We start from the raw sequence: 20251 nt of genomic DNA on the forward strand, positions 1-20251 counted from the left end.
TTGGTCAGTAGAAGATTACATACCAGGATGAAAAGTTATGTGCTGTGCTCGGTACAGAGAAACATAAATTTACCCCTGTATCTGAAAATTACATAATATTTTAACACTGCACAAAAAAATGTAGTCTTGATTTTTCATGCTAACCCAAGAAATGTAGTGTATCAGGACTGGAATAAGGAAAAAAAAAAAAAGGTCTTACTAAAGTCTACCTCAGAGTCTCTTTCAAAAGGCTTTGCTACTTTTCCTTGGTTATTTTTGTACATCTTCCTACTTTGCTTCCCCAGAAATGTGGTAGCTTTCTAGCAGTTTTCTGAATTGTGTCAATAGAGCTGTCTTTCACACCTCATATAACATAAACATGCTGGTGTTGAAACTACATGATAAAATAATTTGCTACCATAAATATCAACTAGAGTAAAGTTAATTGTTCCTCCCCTAAAGACTACATTACAATCTGTTTGAAGAAAGATGTGTCCTCTCACAAAGAATTCAGTGGATTATGATCTACTTGGAAGAGACATTTCCTTCACCAAGAAGTCTCCACAAAGATAACAGAAATAAGGGGTTGATATTTTCGATTAATATCACATGGTAGTAATACAACAAAAACATTATTTAAATATCTTTTGCTATTCTTTTCATGTACCACTGCAGCTGGGACTTCCCAATCAGCTGATGAGCTAGGACCTTCAGCTGAAATTCTTTTATAGCCATAATCAAAAATCACTGGAATTTACCATCATGCAGATTCAGCAACTCTACTGTGACTCAGGGAATTAAAACCAAATATCCTAATTTAAGAACTTGTTATTTTGATTAAAAACCAGCTGCATGCGCATCGAGAATAATACAGTGGGAGGAACAGGATGTTGCATAAAAGGCATTAGCTGTTTCCAAACTACACTCTGGAGAGATGAATTTTCGGGGTCACTCAGTATGCAAGGAAAACTTGTGGATGCAGAGCCAGAATTTTTGGAAGACTGAACAACATTTTTGCAACATCACAAGCTGTATTTGTTTCTCTTAGCAGAGAAATGGTTCTAGAAAGAGAAGAATACATAAACTGACTGAGCAATGGGAATGCTACAGTTGACATTAAAGAAAGCAAGTTCCATAGTATATAATCACAATAAAAATGCACCAAATTCAATTCATTTTGGTAATCAGTTTTGGCATTCACCTGGTTAAATTATTTCCCACATTACTGTGGAACTTAAATATGGTTTCTAGAAACACAACACAGTAATTCAGATGTAACATTATTTCTTCTTATATACTCTGAATACCTAAAAGAGAGGTGGTGCTTTTTCATCTATTCAGAATTTACCTCAAATCTGCTTGTAAAATAATTTAAGTACATCAAGGGCTGAGAGAGCTAGGCCTGTTTAGCCTGGAGAAGATACAAATGAGAGGGGATTTTACCCAAGCACACCTTGGGTAAAATAAAATAACCTAAAGGTGGGTGTCAAGAGGAAGTAGCCAGCTCTTCTTGGTAGCACCAAGCGATAGGGTAAGAGGCAATGGGCAGAAACTGGCACACAGCAAGCTCAACCTAAATATGAGGAAGAACTTCTTTACTGTGAGGAGCAACTCTAACTGCTTTACAGTGCACTGGAAGAGACTGGCCAGAGAGGGTGTGGAGTCCTCTTCTCTGGAGGTACTCAAAACCTATTTGGATGCAATCCTATGCAACTTGCTCCAGGTGAACCTGTTTAGGCAGGGGGAATGCACTACACTACCTCCAGTGATCCCTTCCAACCCCAACAATTTTGAGTGTGATAATGTGAAACAAAGTTTTTGTAATTTTCTATTTCACCAATGATATTTAAAATGTTATCTGTTCTAAATAGAGTTAATTTCAACACAAATTAATACAAGATTCAACACAATGAAACCTACCTGAAATTCCAGGCCATAGTTTTCTCTGCAGAATTCTCTCAGCTTAGGATACACATGTTCTCTTAAGGCTCTCCTTTCTGCTATTGTATCTGTGTTGTTGAAAAAGATGCTATTAACAATATTTATATAAACTCTTCTTTTAGTCAGGGATACAGATTTTTCACTTAAAAATGAACCCTTAACACACACAGAGAGCTAATGAAAATCAAGTGCGGGGATCTAAACCCCAAATTGTATATTGTACAAACACAGGGAAGTGCTAGCATGTGTAAATATACGTAAAATCACATAAATGTGTTTGTATGTGTCAAAATTATGCTTCATACACATCTTACTGTTGCAGCATATTACAATTCGGTAGAGCTGAATTCATTTTGCAGTTTAGAATTTCTTTATTGTTTTGACTTCTATTTCGTTTCCAGAAAGCTGAATTTTACAAATAAGAAACACCATGGAAAAAAGAGATACACCAAAGATGAAAGAGATCTCAATACTTAGACACAAATCAATGACATGAACTAACAAGATTGTCCCAAATGTATAACTTTCTTCATCATCTTTAATCTAATAGTATCTTAAAACCATTATTCATCATTATTAGCATTATTTATCTTTTGCCCTGGTGATTCCTCCTATAATACCAAATACCCAGTTCTGATATCATGTAATTCTTACCATGCAAAATGACACATTTTGATTATGACACCAAAATATGGCAATGACACCAAAATTATTATTAAGTTCAGTATATCCAAGTAAATCTCAACACATTTTTATAAAACATACCACTTGCACATCTGGTCAAATATGAAATAAACTCGGTTAGTAGTGAAATTTTGTATAGGCAATAAATTTTATTCTCTTTCACAAGACTATGATATGTGATGGATTTTGCTACATTGCAACTGAGCTGAGACCACACAGAGCAGCACTGTTGCTAAATTATTTTCAAAAATAGAAAAAAAGCTGTTGTAAACCACTAGGTGTGAGTGCCATGTGATGAAAAATGAAGTGTTAACTTATAAATGATAGGGAACATATACTTCAGGTATCGCATTATTTGTGTAACTGCCCTGAAACAAAACAATAGATTACAACTGATTTGATGCTTCCCATATTGTTGCAAAGAAGAGATATCTGCAAATCTAACAATGCTTTAGAGCCACAGTCAGAGCCAGAGCTGACATCCCTGAGTCAGATGTCTGTTCGTAAAATCATGGTCACAGATGTATAAAGTTTTCATCTAAAAAATCTAGGAAAGTGTGAAATCTGTAATTTAATTTATTACACCAAATGAATAACATCCTTCTCACCGTTTAAGTGTATCTTTGAAATATTACACAAATGTGTGGTGTAATTACCACTTATTTTCACGAACAGAAAGCAATCCAGAAACATCCAGATAATTATTTCTCCTGAAATCTTCATCAAGGTAAAAAAGTCTATAACAAAAGGTTCAAAAGTACAGTCAGGTTTAATTCAATTTATTGGAATTACCACAGTTCTTCCTTCACAAACTTTTGATGTGGAAAGAAGTCAGAGATGCTTTCAGAAAACATCCCCTCTAAGTGGAATAATGTAATGCAATGCATTTATGCTTTAATGTTTTAAAATATACAATCTTATGTGTTCTAAAACTGGTCCAGGAAGCATTAAAGTCCTTGCTACATCACAGGCTTTCCATTTGACTGTCCACACGCCATGCACAATGAAATTCTAAATCTCACTTTCAATGAAGTGCAGATCTCTTATATATCCAATCTGAACACCGTTAATAAGAGACCCTGCTCTGGGCTACATTTGGGTGAGTGTAGTCTCAGTTTCTCTGGGGCAGTCACTACGCTCCTCTCCCTGACACTCCCTGGCTGCACCAGGAGTGCTGTGCCCAGCTCTGGGCACGCCAAATCAGGAGGATGGGCAGGAAACTGGAGAGGCTTCTCAGACAGAGGCCAAAAGCACATGGCCTACACAGAGAGATGGAGGGATCTGGACATGTTTAGTTAGTCCAGTGAAGAGTGTAAGAGGGAGCCAATGCAGCCTACAATTACTTCCAAGGCATTTACAAAGATGACAGAGCCAAGCTCTTCATGCCAGAGAATACAACAAAGACAATGATAACATACTACAGCTTGGAAGTTCAGGTTGGGCACCAGGAGAAGCTCCTCCGTCCTTGGAGCTCTTTAAGACTCAACTAGGCAAGTTCATGGCTGACCAAGTTTCTGCTGACAGCACCTCAGGAGGGAGGTTAGCCCTAGTGACCTGACCTGAGCACCCCTTGCAGAAACCTGCGGCGATCCTCAGGAGAACTTGCAGGTTTGGCTTAGTTATCCAGGCTGCTTGGACACTGCCTGGGAAGACTTCGGCTCCTGTCTGGGCTAGTGGGAGCAAAGCTGTAAAGTAGCTGGTCCCAAGGACTCAGTGTCAATGCCACATATTTTTCAGGGCATTTTACTTTACATTGAGCTCAGCCCTCACAAACATTTGGAATGCATTTGGTGAGAACCCGGAGTTATCTTCCTGTCTTTTATCAAAAAGGAATCCATGCACACCAAGACCCCCCTATGATGTGAATCAAAGTGTATTAGATAGTGATGATCAAGAGATTCCCTTCACTTGCAGATCTGGCTGAATACAGACACGTCCTACAAATATTTAGGAATGGAGTGAAAAAAACAGCACTCTCAGCTTAGAGCTGCCTGTGTCAGTACATAAAAGGGATGGATGAGTTGCTCCCTCCTTAGGATCCACAGTCATTACTTTTGTCTCATACTTCAGTGTCTAAGTCATCCTTTCCTTGCAGAATGTAGTACACAGCTAACAAGGCTAATTAGTCAGAGGGTTGCACGATGCCAACACAGCAATATTATTTTGGCTCCCAAGCAATGGTGTTGCTGTACCTTTGATAAAAGCTAAATGTGTAGTTTGCTTTATTTTAAATACTTCATTTTTTAACCTTCACAGTAACTGAGATGCTTAGATCAGTCAGTGATAGAAGAATTTGTATTCTATTTTTTTTTTGCCTTAACACAGGTTAATTTTGGCATGCAAGTTTATGAAAACACAGAGCATCATATCTTCATGATCAAGTAGAATAAACTCTGTTGAAAACCGGGTTATTACTCAGTTACTGAGATAAACCAAAATGATTCTTGCATTTTTGAATGAAAATTAATCATGACTAGAGCTTGGTTATTAAGGAAGCAACAATCCACAGTTATTGTTTGCCGTTACTTAAATGTGACAGCAGACAGAATGGTCTTACTAGGGATATAAAATAGGTGAAATTGCAGGAAAAACAACAACAAAAAGGAAGTACTGGAAAAAAGCAGAATTTTAAATGATAAATAGGAAATATTTTGCCTGAGGTTTACAGCAGATAAAACCATGTTCTCCTACTTTTTGTTTCTGCCCACAGGATTTATACTGCAGAACCCCACTGGCTCTGGTTTTAGAACATGGGGCTGTTCCCTGCAGCTTAACATGCAGAGTCTCGTTCAGATAATGAAGCAACACACTGCAGGAGTAGTGCTACTTTGTAATATCTTAGAAAAGAAATATATAAAACATTCTTTCAACTAGAACTGTGCTCTGGGTAAGACACTTGGCACACCCATTTTTATTCCTACTTTCATATCTAGTGGAGTGTGCTTATCTAATTCAAATTTGAGTCTGGTGCTTATATTAATTAATTTTAAGAATTCCTGTATTTGAAATCAGCTTTGAAACTTTAAGGAAACAGAAGTGTATATAGTTAAGATGAACTCTGGTAATTAGTATGGATGGCAGATAAACTGGTTTAATTAAATATAATCTAAACTTGATTTAAAGTGATGGCAAATCTGTGAAGCTGGCAGCTCCTAACAACGTCACACAGGCAAATTCCACCTTCCAGGCTGCTGCTGCAGATGAACAGATTAACTAAATTACATTCTTCTAGCAGTGAAAATGAGACAGTAGTTGTGAGATGAGCTTGCTACACCTTTTAATGCTATTCTGGTACTCAGAAATACAAATAATAGTTCACAATAAACTGTGGGAATGAACCTACATGTGAAAAAACATAAGAGAAAATTTAAAAACCCTCCAACCCTGAACTTGTCTCCAGTATTTAAACAAACCCAAACCCGTGAGACAGTGACTTTCTGAGCACACATCATCTATACAAGAGCCATCTCTTGCAGATGGCTGCCTCCTCAGCCATTCCATACCCACACTGTCCTGCACACCCCTGCACCTAAAACTGACAGAGAATGTCAGCCCACCCTCCTCCTCATGTTCCCTGGGGTAATCCTGAAGACTGTACTGAATGAGTCACATATCCATTTACACCCTTTCTCCTGTCCAATAAACACAATTGTTTGTGTGCAGTGTGATTTCTGAAGGCTTGTAGCTCAGTCAAATCACTGCCAGTTTTCATTAGAGTATGCCAAGGTGCTGCTTCTCAGCGTGAACTATTCCCATGCCAAAGTCTGACCTTCAAACACAAGCTGTTCTGCTATTAAAGTCACTTATTTTAATAGAGCAAGTACATTTTTTTTCACTCTTGTTGTAGTAAACAGATGATGTGTATTTACAAACAGTTGCCAAACATTCATCTCTGGGACAAAATAAGTCATGGAACACAGCCCTGTTGAAGAAAATTTCAAAATGTATGTGCAAGTGAAGAGTTAACATGGGCCTGATGGAAATTGCCTATTTTCAAGCACCAGCTATTCTGTCCTAAGACCAAATAGTTTATCTTCTTGCTGGTGCTGTACTGGTCTGAGTTCAGCCACAGTGATGTGAATGGCTGTTTTGATGTATGTGGGTTGCAGTCACAGATGAACTCTACTCAGCCAAGGCTTGATGCAGCAGAACAAGGAGATTGCTCAGCCCCATTCTCCTATCACGTGTTGCAAAGGAGGTGCCAATGTGGGGACAGTGAGCCCCACTCACCATGGTCGAAGGAGCAGCACATTCCAGTGGACAATCTGTTCATGGCAAAGTAACCTGTGAGTACCCATGCATGGTGCAAGCTAAGGTCCTCAAACAGAGGAAAATCCTAAGCAGGGAGGGTGTTTGCCTTGTCACTGACTGACAGAGGAACATTGCAATACCCAGCTTGAGAGAGCCAGCAGGAAAACTGCTGACTGACATAACAAGTTGAGGCAGGCAGCTGAACCTGGAAGAACCCAGGCAGAAAAAAAAGAAAAAAAGAAAAAAAGAAAAAAGCTGCTCTTGCAGCTGTTCAAGGCACCACAGAAAGGAATGTCATATGGGGTCACAGAGCTGTCTACAGGTGTCATCTCCAGGCAGTCATCCAAGAAAGAGCAGCTCCTCCCAGTACAAGCAGAAGAAACAATTTCTCTATCACCTCATCCATTCTTGGTGATCTCGTGCTTTGCCGTAAGTCAGGACAGACACTTGATGGAGGTTTTCACCTCATGTATTTCAGCCCACTGCTCTGCTGCCATAATTCACACTGTTACATTTATTACCACATAGTGCTGGAGTCTCTTGTGCAACTATGGAAGCCCTGGATGAGCAGTGAACTGCTGATCTAGTCCTGAATGCATGTCCACTAACATACCCAGCTATTTGCTTTCTCTAAGTTTTCTAAATGCTTAGATTAAATAGAAGGGTAGAACAGATTCCTACCGTCGGATTTTTTTTAATGCATTGCAATATTAAAAAAATGTGGGTCCTTTATAACCGTTGTCTGTTAACTGCAGTGAGAATTTCTGCAATTTAATTATCTAAGGTTAAAAATTACTTAGCAGCAGTGCCAAGCAAGAATTGGCTGCCAAACCTCTTAATGCTAGTACATTCTTGACTCATATGAGTGTTCAACTGAATTATTCCTTTCATACTGCCCTTTTCACTGATAATGCACAACAGCACTGGGTATTACCCGTGCTACTACAAACTTTGAATACTAGGAGGTAACGTGTCCCTAAATATTATGGAAAACTTGTCTCTGAAAATAATACCATAATAAGAAGTAATTTTCATTTATATAGTGCCTTTCATCTCAGAGCATTTTGCAGTGAGTTTGAATCACGTAGCAGGTAAGAGAGAGGAAAAAAGACTTGAGCTCCCTACTACCCTTGCCTTCCTAGAAAATGAACTCCATAGACACTGATGTCATTTTTTCCCTTGGAGTTTCTGTGAGGAGAGAGCATTAGAATAGGCATTCAAAGCTTCCCAAGATTAGGTAGACCAGGAATGGAAACAGGTTGATCTGAGTCAATTCTCCCAGTGTCCCTTCCCTACACAACAATGCCAACCTTGAGGACTCTACTGGCTCTCTGGAAGGCAAATAAGAAACTGGACAGACTGAAGACCATTCATTAAGTCAACTAAACCCCAAAAATAACTAACCATCCAAATAAATCCTGATTAGCAAAACACTGCAACTTTACTGTGATGTAACACAGCTGCATGTCCTCACTCCACCTGATGGTCAGAGCTCTCTCAGGAGATGCACACAAAATCTGCGTGACTCAACCTTCTCAGTTCTTAAAAAACATAAACACAAGACTGGACTAAGCATTTCAGCCCAAAGGAATGTCTGCTTGTCATGAAAGTCAGAAGAAATAATGAAAAATAACATTAAGATGGTAAGTAATTCTGAAATGTGTCTCTCAAGTGGGAAGAAATGACAGGATGTGATTACAAATTTGTGATCTACACCAGAACACTCAAACAAACACACTTTCAAAACAAAAGACCTAACTAGGCAGGATTCAAAAATGTAGGGTGTAATTATAAGCCTAAAACTTCTAGTTGTAGCAATAGCCTCTTCTTTTTTAGCCCCAAATCAAACAATTTGAAATGAGACATGGTTTTCTCTGAAATGTTCGAGGTTGTCAGTTCAGTAAGACGACAAATATAAGAACCACATGCACATTAATTCAACCTATGAAACGTATTTTTTTAAATTACATTTTTAAAATTATAATGGCCAGATTTCACAGTGTCATTTTATAAAATACCCTGCATCTTGACTGGTAGTATGCTTAACCAGTGCCACCTATTGGTTTAACACTAACACCCAAACAAGTTAAAAAAAAAAAACGCTGGATAATAAAATCAGAGGGGTCCAGACCCATATTAAAATACAGAATTTAGGGGAAACATCAGTATTAAACTGATATAACAGAAGGGAAAAAGTGGTTCCTATATCCAAATATCAAGACTCAAATTTTCATTATTCACATGATTGTCTTCCCAATTTGAAACAAATGTTGGTTTCTGACAGTTCTATTTTGTGTGCAGCATGCTTACACGAAACAAATTTGGAATTGGATGCAGAAGTTGGTGAAGTTAGTGGAAAGATCTGCCAATCCCAGCAGATTTTAAATGAAGTTCTACATTTGGCATGTATTGAAAGCCTGTATCTTTTGATACCTTACTGACTTCCAGAGTCTGAATGAAATCTCTCAATCCATAAATAAATCAATCAACCAGCAAATAAACAGTACATACTCTTGTGTCACTCTAGTGGTGATGACATGGATGAAAACTCTGAAGCAGACTTTTATCTCACAACATGTCCTACTTAACTAACCTCACATTACCCCTTGGGAACAGAGCACCCTTATAGATAGATGTTCTTAAATAAAACAAGAAGAGTTAGGTTGACCTGGAATTGTTCCCCAAGCCTGCATGTTCTCTCTAGACCGCTGCTCGGGTGCACAGGTGTCCTGGTGTCCCCTGACCGTGATTCGTGGCACACATGGGGACGCAAATGCGTCTGCACACAAATGCCACAAACAGCAGGAGTTTCAGCGACACCGCAGGCTGCAGGCAGAACCTCTGCAGGGGGACAGCTTTTTGCACTCTGCAAACTGCACACGTGGAAGAATTCAAAAAAGTCTACTTCCTTCATTTAATAAAGCAAGTCGGGAAAAGCTCCTGAAAACATGACAATTTGCAAACCATTATTGTGGTACAATTAAATGATGTGACAGGAGAAACTGAAGACAGAGCACAATTAGAAACACCAAAATTAAGTCTGAAAATTATCTCTGCAGAACACCAAAGGTTATGAAAAATAAACACTGGAAAACAACAAGGCCTGTTAGGACAAGAATTTGCTACTATGATCAAAATTAATGTGAAAGAAAAAAGTGTTGTGAAATCTAAAGGAGGAGTTCTGAATGAGTTGTGGAAAAATGAATAACAGATGACAGAAATAAGGACCAGTGCACTACAAAATTTATGGGCAAAAATCCCATTGATTCATTGAGAGGTGTCAACTCACACTTAAAAAAATTATGGAATTTCCCAGAAAGCAGAAAAAAGGCTTACAACACTGGAAAAATGTTTTTAACAATTAAGTTATGTGCACTGCAATAGCTTTGCTACTTTTTTTCTTTCCTCACTAAACCAAAGAGAAAACCATCATGGTGTGTTACTATGGCACTTAAGGTAATGAAGCTGTGGCAGTCAATAAAGCAAAAGGATGTCACAGACATTCTTCATCCTCACTGCAGATTAAGTGGTGGAAAAGAATGAAGTAGTATATTGTAGGTTTTCAGAAAGAATAAAGCACAGCAGAGCCCTAAAAAAACCACAAGAAAGCCAGTCTCATAAAAGCACAGACTTATTTCACAGTACAGCCTGGTACAGGACCATTACACACACCTCATTCTGAAGAAATGCCAATAAACACTCCTATGTGACTTTGCATCTGGCAGCACTTCAAAACAATGGAAGAGCTCTGCAAGCACTGTTGGCTCCTCAGTAAAGCTGCTCTTCCTTTATCTAAATGTTCTGCTTTAAGTGCACAAGTCATGGAGTTCCAATCCAACTTGCATTCTTCGTTAAATTTGGTACAATACAGCCACAATTTGGGTGACTACAAAACTGGTGAGGTCTGTTGGGCCAACTGGAAAAGCACGACTGAGAAATGTGTGGGCTTCAAGTGAAAGATGTGAAGGCTTTTATGCCAGCAGATGGAAAAGTCTCGAACCTGACACTTTTGGGTGTGCAGAAGCACCCACATAAGAATAAGAGTTGCTGCTGCTATCAGTGCAGTAAGTTTGCATCAATACAGTAGGAGTTTCCTTTGCAATGGATTTTTTTCCTTGATGCTAAATGAAGAGGATTAAATAACATCACTGAACAGTCAGAACAGCTCGTGGCTGTTGTGGAAACTGTTATCAAAGATGAATAAATGAAATGAAAACCCCAGCAAAGGAGAGCAGCTGCAAGAGGGCATTAAGCCCAGGACAATGGGACTGCATGAGGGAGGGATGCCAGACACTCAACTACGGCTTGCCTGAAGAAGAGGATCTCAACTGATTTTAAAGGACTACTTCACTTAGTGGCAGACAATTTCAACCTAGCTATTAACACCCACTTACAGGCCCTGCAGTACAACCGTTTTTAAACTGAGAATTCCAAGTAGGGCCTGCACTGAAACTCATTGAGCATGGCCAAATAATTTACTAAGCTGGCTCGTTTTGATGGATTATGTAATGTCTGAGAGGCAAACAGTGACTGACATGTAAAGGAAGAGTGATTTATCAGACCTTGTTCTCCTTACCCTTCCAATTCTAATGATTCATCTAAGCATTATTTTTAGTGAAGATTATATAATCCAGTCAAAAAGGCCATTTTTAATAAATTCTAAAATGTAACTGTTTTTATCAGTCAATCATTCTTCTGATGCCTTGATTTTCCTAGCTATTGCTTTCTTGCTCTAGGTTTTATTAATTTCTTCTTCGTGCTAAGCACATTTTGATAATTATAGTAAAGATAATAGTAAATTTGCAGTTTAACAATCTTGAGGAGTTAGCAATTGAAAAAGGACAACATATGTTTTAGTCACTTCGAGAAACAGATGTAGCTGAAACAGTAAGTTTAATTTCTCACAAATACTTTATACAAGTATGATACAGAAAATAATATTTAAGAAAAATTCCAAATGGCATACCAATTTACTTAATCAATGACTGAACTACAGAATATTTCCCAGATTAGCACTTTAGAATTACTTTAACCATCCTCCCCAACTCTTTACTCTTGTTTTCCTGATTATAATACCCAATGAGTTATAATTACCTTTAAAGGAGGATAAAGACCTTCTGTGCTGCTGTGGTCTCAGTGGCAGTGTAGAAACTGGCTGAAAGGGTGGACTTGACTTTATTTCTATTTCTTCCACTGCCAGACAGTATCAGTCTTTCTCAGTGCTTGCAAAGGTATTGTCCCTTGGCCACAGAATAGAGAAAAATTCATCTTTTATCTGCCACGCCTACACACATTTAAAGGCAACTGAATCTATAACTGGAGACTTTGTTTGAAACTATTTTGAATTTACATAATGACTGTGAGGAGCTGACTGTGGCATTAACATTGGAACAATAAACCAGCAGTGGAATTGCTTAATAGAATTATATAATATTATACATGGCTGATTATAGAAAGTGTAAAATAGAACGTTTTTAATTAAAACAGGTAGAGTGTAAAGAGATTATTTGCATTTTAATATCCGTTTTCTAAAAAAATGGAGGAATAAGTGATGAACTTATTTCTAGGTATTTTCTACATCTCTGTTCTCTTTTGAAAAGTATTCTTAACACATTAACTGACATTAAACAAATCAGACCAACAAATCACCATGTAAATAAGAGAAATCCTGTAAATGAGTCTCCCATTCATATATAAACCACCAAAGCAAAAGCTGTAACATGAGCCATAACATTATAGACACTTCATAAATGCCTCATTTTCAAAAAAGCTTTACCTGAAACAAGCAGACCACTGCAGGAGTTTATTAATTTGTATTATCTATCTTTTGTACAGATGCTCAGACATGGTAAAAGGATGAGGAGGGAGAATCTGGATTTGAGAAATTTTGTGAATAATTACTTACACCAGTTACTGAAAGTTATTGAAACTCATTCTAAACAAGGAAGTTATCAGTAATTTTTTTACTTTTGGTAATTTTAGTGACTAATGAGCTTATTGTGTGCCCATATGTTGCTTGTAAGCACAACCATAGTGTTATTGAAGACACACCACTGCAGCATGCTCTAAAGTCTGCCTTCCTCTGTGTTTTCTTAACTGGTTTGGAGGGAGCTCATGAAGAGTGAGGTAATCTGCCAGGAATGACACAGGTACGTTTGCTCCTGCTTCAGGCAGGAGGACAGATCTGAAAGCCTCAAGAGGTCCCTTGCAGCCCCTGTAGTCTGTGATTTGCACAACAAGAAATGCCTGATGAAATACCTGTGTAAGGTCCCTGGGACGTCTGTTACAGCCACACACACCTGCTTTAGGTGCCATGTCACGGAACTCAATGGCACTAACTTTGCTCACCACAGATGGCTCAGTTCTTTATAATTTCATGTCAGAAATGACTTGCATTTCAAAGCAAATCATGATCCAAATGTTGCTAGTGTTGTGATGTACCAAATTAGGGATCACACAAACAGAAATGCTTCAATAACTTGTTTCAAGAGCACTGTATAATTCTTCATCACTTTTAAATGTAATACAATACATATATAGATAAAACAAGACCATTATCAGATAATAATATGATTCTATAATTTTCCTAGTATTTTCTAGCAACCACTCCTAAAAAGATCAACATGTACTGCTCACTGATATCTGAGCTATCAGAAATATTATAGAGTGAAAAATACAAATTTTCTTCAGAACTTACTACTTTGTCTTGCCAGAACAGTACAGGCTGTGAATCTAGCCACCAGGACTATTATTAAGAATGAAAACATTTTTCTTTTGATCTCCTTTTCCAGAACTTGTGGGGCCTTTATTACACAGCAGTAGGTATGGAAAAATAAAAATATCAACTCCTGAATTTCAAAAAATCACTTATAAGGTGGTCCTACAAGGTTTATGTTTAATTATGATAGTAAAGCAAGATCCTCTAGATGTGTCATGCTGGCATAATTAGGTGTGGAAAATTCTTGATAATAAGGTAACCCTTAGATTAGAGACCTTCATAACACTCCTTTGGATCAGACTTCATACTTTATGCTCCTTAGATTGCTGAATGCTGTCATTTCCTTATTTATTTCTTATTATGGTTCCATTTAAACAACTCTGTAGGAATAAGGACATTTGGATACCTAGGCCTTCACAGCTAACCTCTCTTTCTATATACAGATAGACAAAAAAGGATCACTACAATGATGGTTTTGGATAAAGTTACTCTTTTAGGGAGACCTGCTTCTAGATACCCTTTCTCCATAGAAACTCTCATGTTTGTTGTTTGAGATCTCTTCTTTGGGTGAATGCACACAGTCTTGTTCATAAAAAAATTCACAATAAAGTTAGCAGGACTAGGCATTTTACTGGGCAATAATCCATCTCAAGATTTGGAAAGGTTATTGCAAGTGCCAAGACTATTGACTAATTAGTAAAGCAACTAGACAAATTCATGGAAGCAAAGGGTCTCACAGGCTATTAAGCACAAAGACATCACCTTCATCATTTTGTCCTTATCATGATTTATTATTCTTTCATCATACATCTGAAATTGCCAGGGTCAGAGAAGAGTATTGGGTTCCCCTGGTCTAAATCACTAAGCCTGCTCTTACTGCATTTGCTTCTCATTTATCTTGTGTGTAACAGCTGATTTGCATAACTCTTTAAGTATGGATAACTCCTCTCATCTAAAAATATTTAACCCACATGGTTACTCATTGGTTCTCAATCATTTAGAAGTAATCTTAATCTAATATTTTAACTTAAACTCTCAATCTAAAGTTGTCCAGATAGGTCTCTTGGTCATTAATTCTCCTTTCATCTTAATGTATTATAAAACATTATTAGTTAGAGACCAAATAAGGATTTCACAAATAACATTACTATGTATCATACTTACATATCTATAACTATAATTTATCATAACAATAACTATCTCAACATCTGTTTCAGTTTGGAGATTCGTAAAGCCTAGATGAGACTGTGAAGGTACTCAATTGCTAGGAGGGTGAAATGGGCTCTATGAATAAATATTTTCAAGGGTTTAATCATACCACAGAGGAGTGTTACTATACTGAAGAATGCAGCTCTGCCACCCCAATAAATGCTAGGAGCAGGCTGAACAAGAGTATTTGACAGGATCTGACAGTTAGCTACTTGATCAGTCCCAATGATTGATACATACAACAGCATGACTGGATTAAATTCAGTGTGGAAGTCCTGCCATTTTCTAGTCTTTCCAGTTTCTGACAGGAAGTGTATTTTGAACACTCTGATAAATCTAGTCTCTAAAGGTGACTTTCTTCTCTAGATGCATATTCTGCACAGAATGACTGTAGCTGCTCAGGCCTAAGGTCTGTCCAGCCCAGTGTCCCATCTCCAAGAGGATGCTTACAGGTGGTGACAGAGGGAGCTAAAGACCAGGTCAAAGACAGATGGAGCCATTTAATTATGGTGGCGAGGTGGCTTACAAAAGTTCCATTTGGCACATGTCCTCCTTACCCAGCACAGCACAATGCACATGGCATGCTGCATTGATTTGGGCCTTCTTACTATTAACTCTGCTACACTGCTTGTTTTCAGCTACCTGTGATTTAGCCCTACTCCCCTTCTGACTACAGATTTTGGAAGTAAAAACTTCTCTCTAATATAAACCCTATATTAATAAGACTAGTGTCAGGCCTTATTTTAGAGGAGCACTGACACAACCATTATTAAATTGTGTTCTCTAATTCTATCTATTATTATCCTTCTTTAATTAAAATTCCACTAAGGGGCTAAAGCAGTTTTCTTGAACAGTGCTGCCTATATTAAAATCTGCCAGATTTCTTTGTAATCCATGCACATGACTATTTATGATATTCTATTTATATCTACCACCTTCAATATATTAAAACCTGAAATTACTGTAGGTATTACTACTAATGTATTATTACTGCAGCCTGAAATGATACCGCATCACAAAACACTCCTTCAGCTGCTAACTTCAAAGAAATTTCATTTGTTTTAGATTAAAAAATTACCACTTGGGCACTGCCCTCATGTCTTGAGTTAGAAGTTTAGTAATTCCTTTAAGTTTTCTTTTTGTGACATATATTTTAAAATTGCCCAAACAAAAACTTAAAGTCTAACGTAGGATTTTCTCTTGCGTGTTCACAAATCTGTGGACACATGCCCACACAGTCATTGTATGCAAGTTTCCTAAGAGGAATTATTTTGCTGCATAAGCTCAGATAGGATGCCGAGTTACGCAGTTATGTACGTTTTGTACTACACTGCTCTTATGTGATTACACAAATCCCACCACAGAATACACGTGGGCTCCTTGAAACACAGCCCTGGAAATCCTCTTCAGCTTGCTGCCCAGCAGACTGTTGCCAGCAGAGAGGTCATCCCACTGCCCTTGAGCAGGCAGAAAAGAAGCTCCCCTTTCTTGACTGGGGAAAGCTCTGGGATGCTGCCTGCTTGGTGCTGCCTCTCATTTAAAGGTCTCATACCTTGCTGAGGGAGCAATTCCCAATAAGGACCTGATTCAACACCACTGCTACTCATCATCTAATACACTGTTTGAGAAATTAGTGTCACATGAAATTTGCACACTTGTTTCGTTGTCCCTCACTGTACTTAGAAACTGTGTCAAGGGTCCAGAAGCTCCCCTTCATCACTGAAAGAAAGCCACTGCCCCTAAAAATGAGGCACAGTCTAACATGCAAATACATCTGAAGAAATAAAGCAACATTTGCCAAGTTAGAAAGAAAAGAAATTGTAGGTAGATTCTGCTTTGTTTTAATATTATTTCTTCAATGCTATGAAAAGCAGTGATACTCCTCTGTAAAGCCTTCACTTTTACAACAGCATTCCACAGAATCTAGGCAGCTCTTCAGTATTGCTAGAAATACAACCATGAGTGATACCCTTTGAACATACTCAGTTCTCACAAGAGAACTGAGCACTACCAGCAAGTCTGAATATAGTCTATGACAGTGTGATTTGAGTGTCACACATCCATTATACCATCCTAAGCAGTGTAGAGTATTTTACATAATTTATGTATATGTGTGCATATGTGTGTACAGACAACTATAGATACATAAAATTACTATTTTAATATTAAAAATAATGGACATGTGGTCAAAAAAATTTAAGTAGATAGGGTAAATATCTAATCCATTTGAAGCTGATAACTCCAGGTGTTGCTACTAGGAAAATGATTGATGACCAGGAGTTTCAGACAACTGCTTATTTCTAAATAGCAAGAAGAAGCCACAAACCCAACAAATTACATAGCTTGCTCTTTTACTAAAATACCCCCACCCAACACCTCTTGGTTATAGTACTGTTGCCAAATGCACATCCTACCTTTTGAGTCATGAATGAAAATATTGTGGAAAATTAAACAAAAGTTTTCAGTGTTTCCATTTGCATATTTAGTACATTTAGAGGAAATCCTTAGCCCAGTCCACAGGCTACACAAGCAGAAAACCCACACGAAGAACAGGAGGACATGAAGAGCAGTTCTTTTCATATAGATTATCAGATTATTACAGTTTTATCTGTGTGACAGAATAACAGCAACAAAGGCTTGAGGATCTACTTAGCAAAAAGCCATCTTATACTGGCTGGTTCTGCCTTGCAAAAATTTAAGTCTACATAAAACTTGGTCATACAGTCTCAAGGAAAGTCAGATCTTGCTTTTTGCTCAATCACTGCAACAATGGAGTTGTTTCATAGCACAAGAGAAAAGAGAAAATTATACATAGGAGCAGAAGTACTGGAAATGGAAGGTTGCTTTCCTACTTAATAAACTCTTGGTATCTCTGACCTCTGGACCTCCTGAAATAAGACGTATTTCAAGTCAAGGTTTACACCAAACCTAGGTACTTTAATGATTTTTCTCCCCCAGACTCCGAGATACTTTAAAACTACTGAACTCCTTCCCCCCCACCCCCGAAGAGGTAGCTTGGTTTTTGACTCTTAAACACTACAGTGATGTGCGTCACACAAAACCATAAATAGGTACAAAATTAGGTAACCAGAACTAACACTTAGCACAAAAAAAAGTCCTGAGTTATTTGTCTCCACATCTCCGCAACACCTCCTTTGCAATTTCATACACTTGAACATCTGTGGTTTTCTTTAGCTAAGGAATAAATTCCACTCAGATTATATAAAATTGTCTTCATAAAAAGATCTTCATGTAACGTATCCAAGTAGGGACACCATATGGTATTTTGGGACCGGTCACAACGGACCATCATTAACCAAGCATTATTCTGGCTTTTGAATATCTTTCCACTTTAACATTTCCTCAACTATATTTTCCTTAAGGAAAACAATATTTCAGGTAAAAATAATATAACAGACCTTGAGCATGATAAGAATGTCAGATTATGCCTTTCTCTTATCATATGGCAATAACTTTGTAAATAAAGCAATCATTATTCTTCATCTGCTTTATCTGCCATCATGTTCTAAACTACAAATTCACATGACTTTTTTTTCTTTCCCATGTACATAAACAGATAAAAACACATGTAATTCCTACAAAGCAGCCTATAACAGCAGGTCCAAATGAAAACAGTAGTAAGACCTGTTTCTCCAGTCATTATTTATTTCTTCTCTAGTTAACAAAACTAACGGCTGGTGGCAATTTTGCTTTACGTACCACAAGAATATAAGTAAATATGGCATTGAACACTTCACTAAAACTGAGTGTTTTTCAAATTGATACAATGTTCTGGATGATGCATGTCAATGGAAATGAACTAAGGTGAAAAACTGAATAGTAAATCAAGAAAACTCAAAGTCATTCAATAGCATAAGACAAGGAAACCTCACTCTGGCAAATCATGGGGAAGCTGGTGAAGTTCCAGTTGTACAGGTTGGTTTTATACTGTGCTTGTACAATGGAATCATTACCGTGGTGGTAATATCAGTAGTGTCTTTTAATAGAATAAGATCTTAATTTTATATTTCTGCATGTATACATAGGATTTCATACTTAAGATTGTTAATCATGTCAAAACTAGTAGTTGGTTTAATGGTTTTAAAAAATGGCTACTGGAGACACAGAAACCATGAGGATTAAAAAGGGCTGTCAAAACAAAGCTTGTTCATGATCTCATCAAAGTTATTTGTTTGTACAACAGAGGGCATTGATAGGCTAAAAATGGCTAAAAACTATTAACCGTCCAGCAATGCAGAGCTGGAACTCAGGAAGTATGCAAGGGTGCTGCTCAAAGGAGAGTGAAGTATAGAGCTGAAAGAGTGGCTGGGAAAGGATCATCCTTGCCGTGTGAAGTGCTAGATGCAACCCTGTTTACATTTTGAGATCCGGCTGGCTAACACCACCTGTGTCAGGACACACTCAGGTTCTATATAAAGGTATTATCATCCTGTCTGCAGTGGAACCACCTGTGTGTAGGATTTGGCTTTATACACATCCCTTGTCAGAGCATTCATTTGTTTCTACTGGTTACTGAGGCATCTTCACCACATGAACTCCAAGAGCTCAGAGTAAAAAAATTATCCATGTCTTAACTAATTGAAACAATAACATGACTTTAAGTCAAACTAGCAAAGGACTGATTTCCTCACTTTCAGAAGAGCCAATAGCATTTAAAATGTTCAGAGTTTTGACTGCTTGTTTCAATTCACTGGATTTTATTCTCAAGACAAATTCCTAACTCCATTTTAGGAACCAGTTTCAATGAGAGCTCATAGTATTTCCTTACACCACCACGCAGCTTGTCGAAACAGCCAACTGTGCAACACAAATGATTTTCTGTTTGGAGTAGTGACAAGAATCATTGGACTGCTCTGAACCCATATAGGGCTGATACCACAGTTCCATGTAATGGAACCATATGGGAGTTTATGCCTGTTGTTTTTCACATGAACTGTATGTTCATGGCAGGCGTCTACACAGGCACTACTGAGTAGCAGAGAAACTGTCATTAACTGACTTGCTCTTAACAGTGCACAGATTGCTACATGGAACAGTAAGCACTCATTACAATCAGGCAAAAATTACTTACTTATCACTTTGAAATAATGAAAATATCTTGAGAAAACCAAAACCAATAAAAATCTTCAACCTCTCTTAGCCAAAATGCCTATTTAAATGCATATTCAAATATTGCTGATTGCTTATATCTACTGAAATGTGAAAACAGATTTATCTGTATTCAAATAGAACAACTAATAGAACAACTTCCATGTTTCTAAAGATCCAGTCATTTGCAGTGATGTGAAGATGGATTAATTGATATCAACAACTTGAGCAAGACAATGCTGCTAACTACTAGGGGCAAATACAGTTTCATTTATCTACAAAATTTCCTCTAGAAAACAAAATTGCAAAATGAAGCAATCTCGCTCCTACTACCCATGCTCACTGTCTCCAGTTGTTCTT

At 37.7% G+C, this 20251-nt stretch overlaps 1 protein-coding gene across 1 annotated transcript in view; it reads right to left on the bottom strand.

Moving 5' to 3' along the window:
• The window catches only part of NWD2 (NACHT and WD repeat domain containing 2), a 49804-nt gene that overhangs the window by 26971 nt on the left and 2582 nt on the right, over positions 1-20251 (bottom strand). The window contains exon 2 of the mRNA XM_041402957.1: positions 1900-1988. Within this exon, the coding sequence (XP_041258891.1) occupies positions 1900-1988 (89 nt within the window). The remainder of the gene's footprint in view (positions 1-1899; positions 1989-20251) is intronic.

This window comes from Onychostruthus taczanowskii, unplaced genomic scaffold (genome assembly GCF_017590055.1).
Source record: "Onychostruthus taczanowskii isolate IOZ18803 unplaced genomic scaffold, ASM1759005v1 scaffold2, whole genome shotgun sequence".
Taxonomy (NCBI): domain Eukaryota; kingdom Metazoa; phylum Chordata; class Aves; order Passeriformes; family Passeridae; genus Onychostruthus; species Onychostruthus taczanowskii.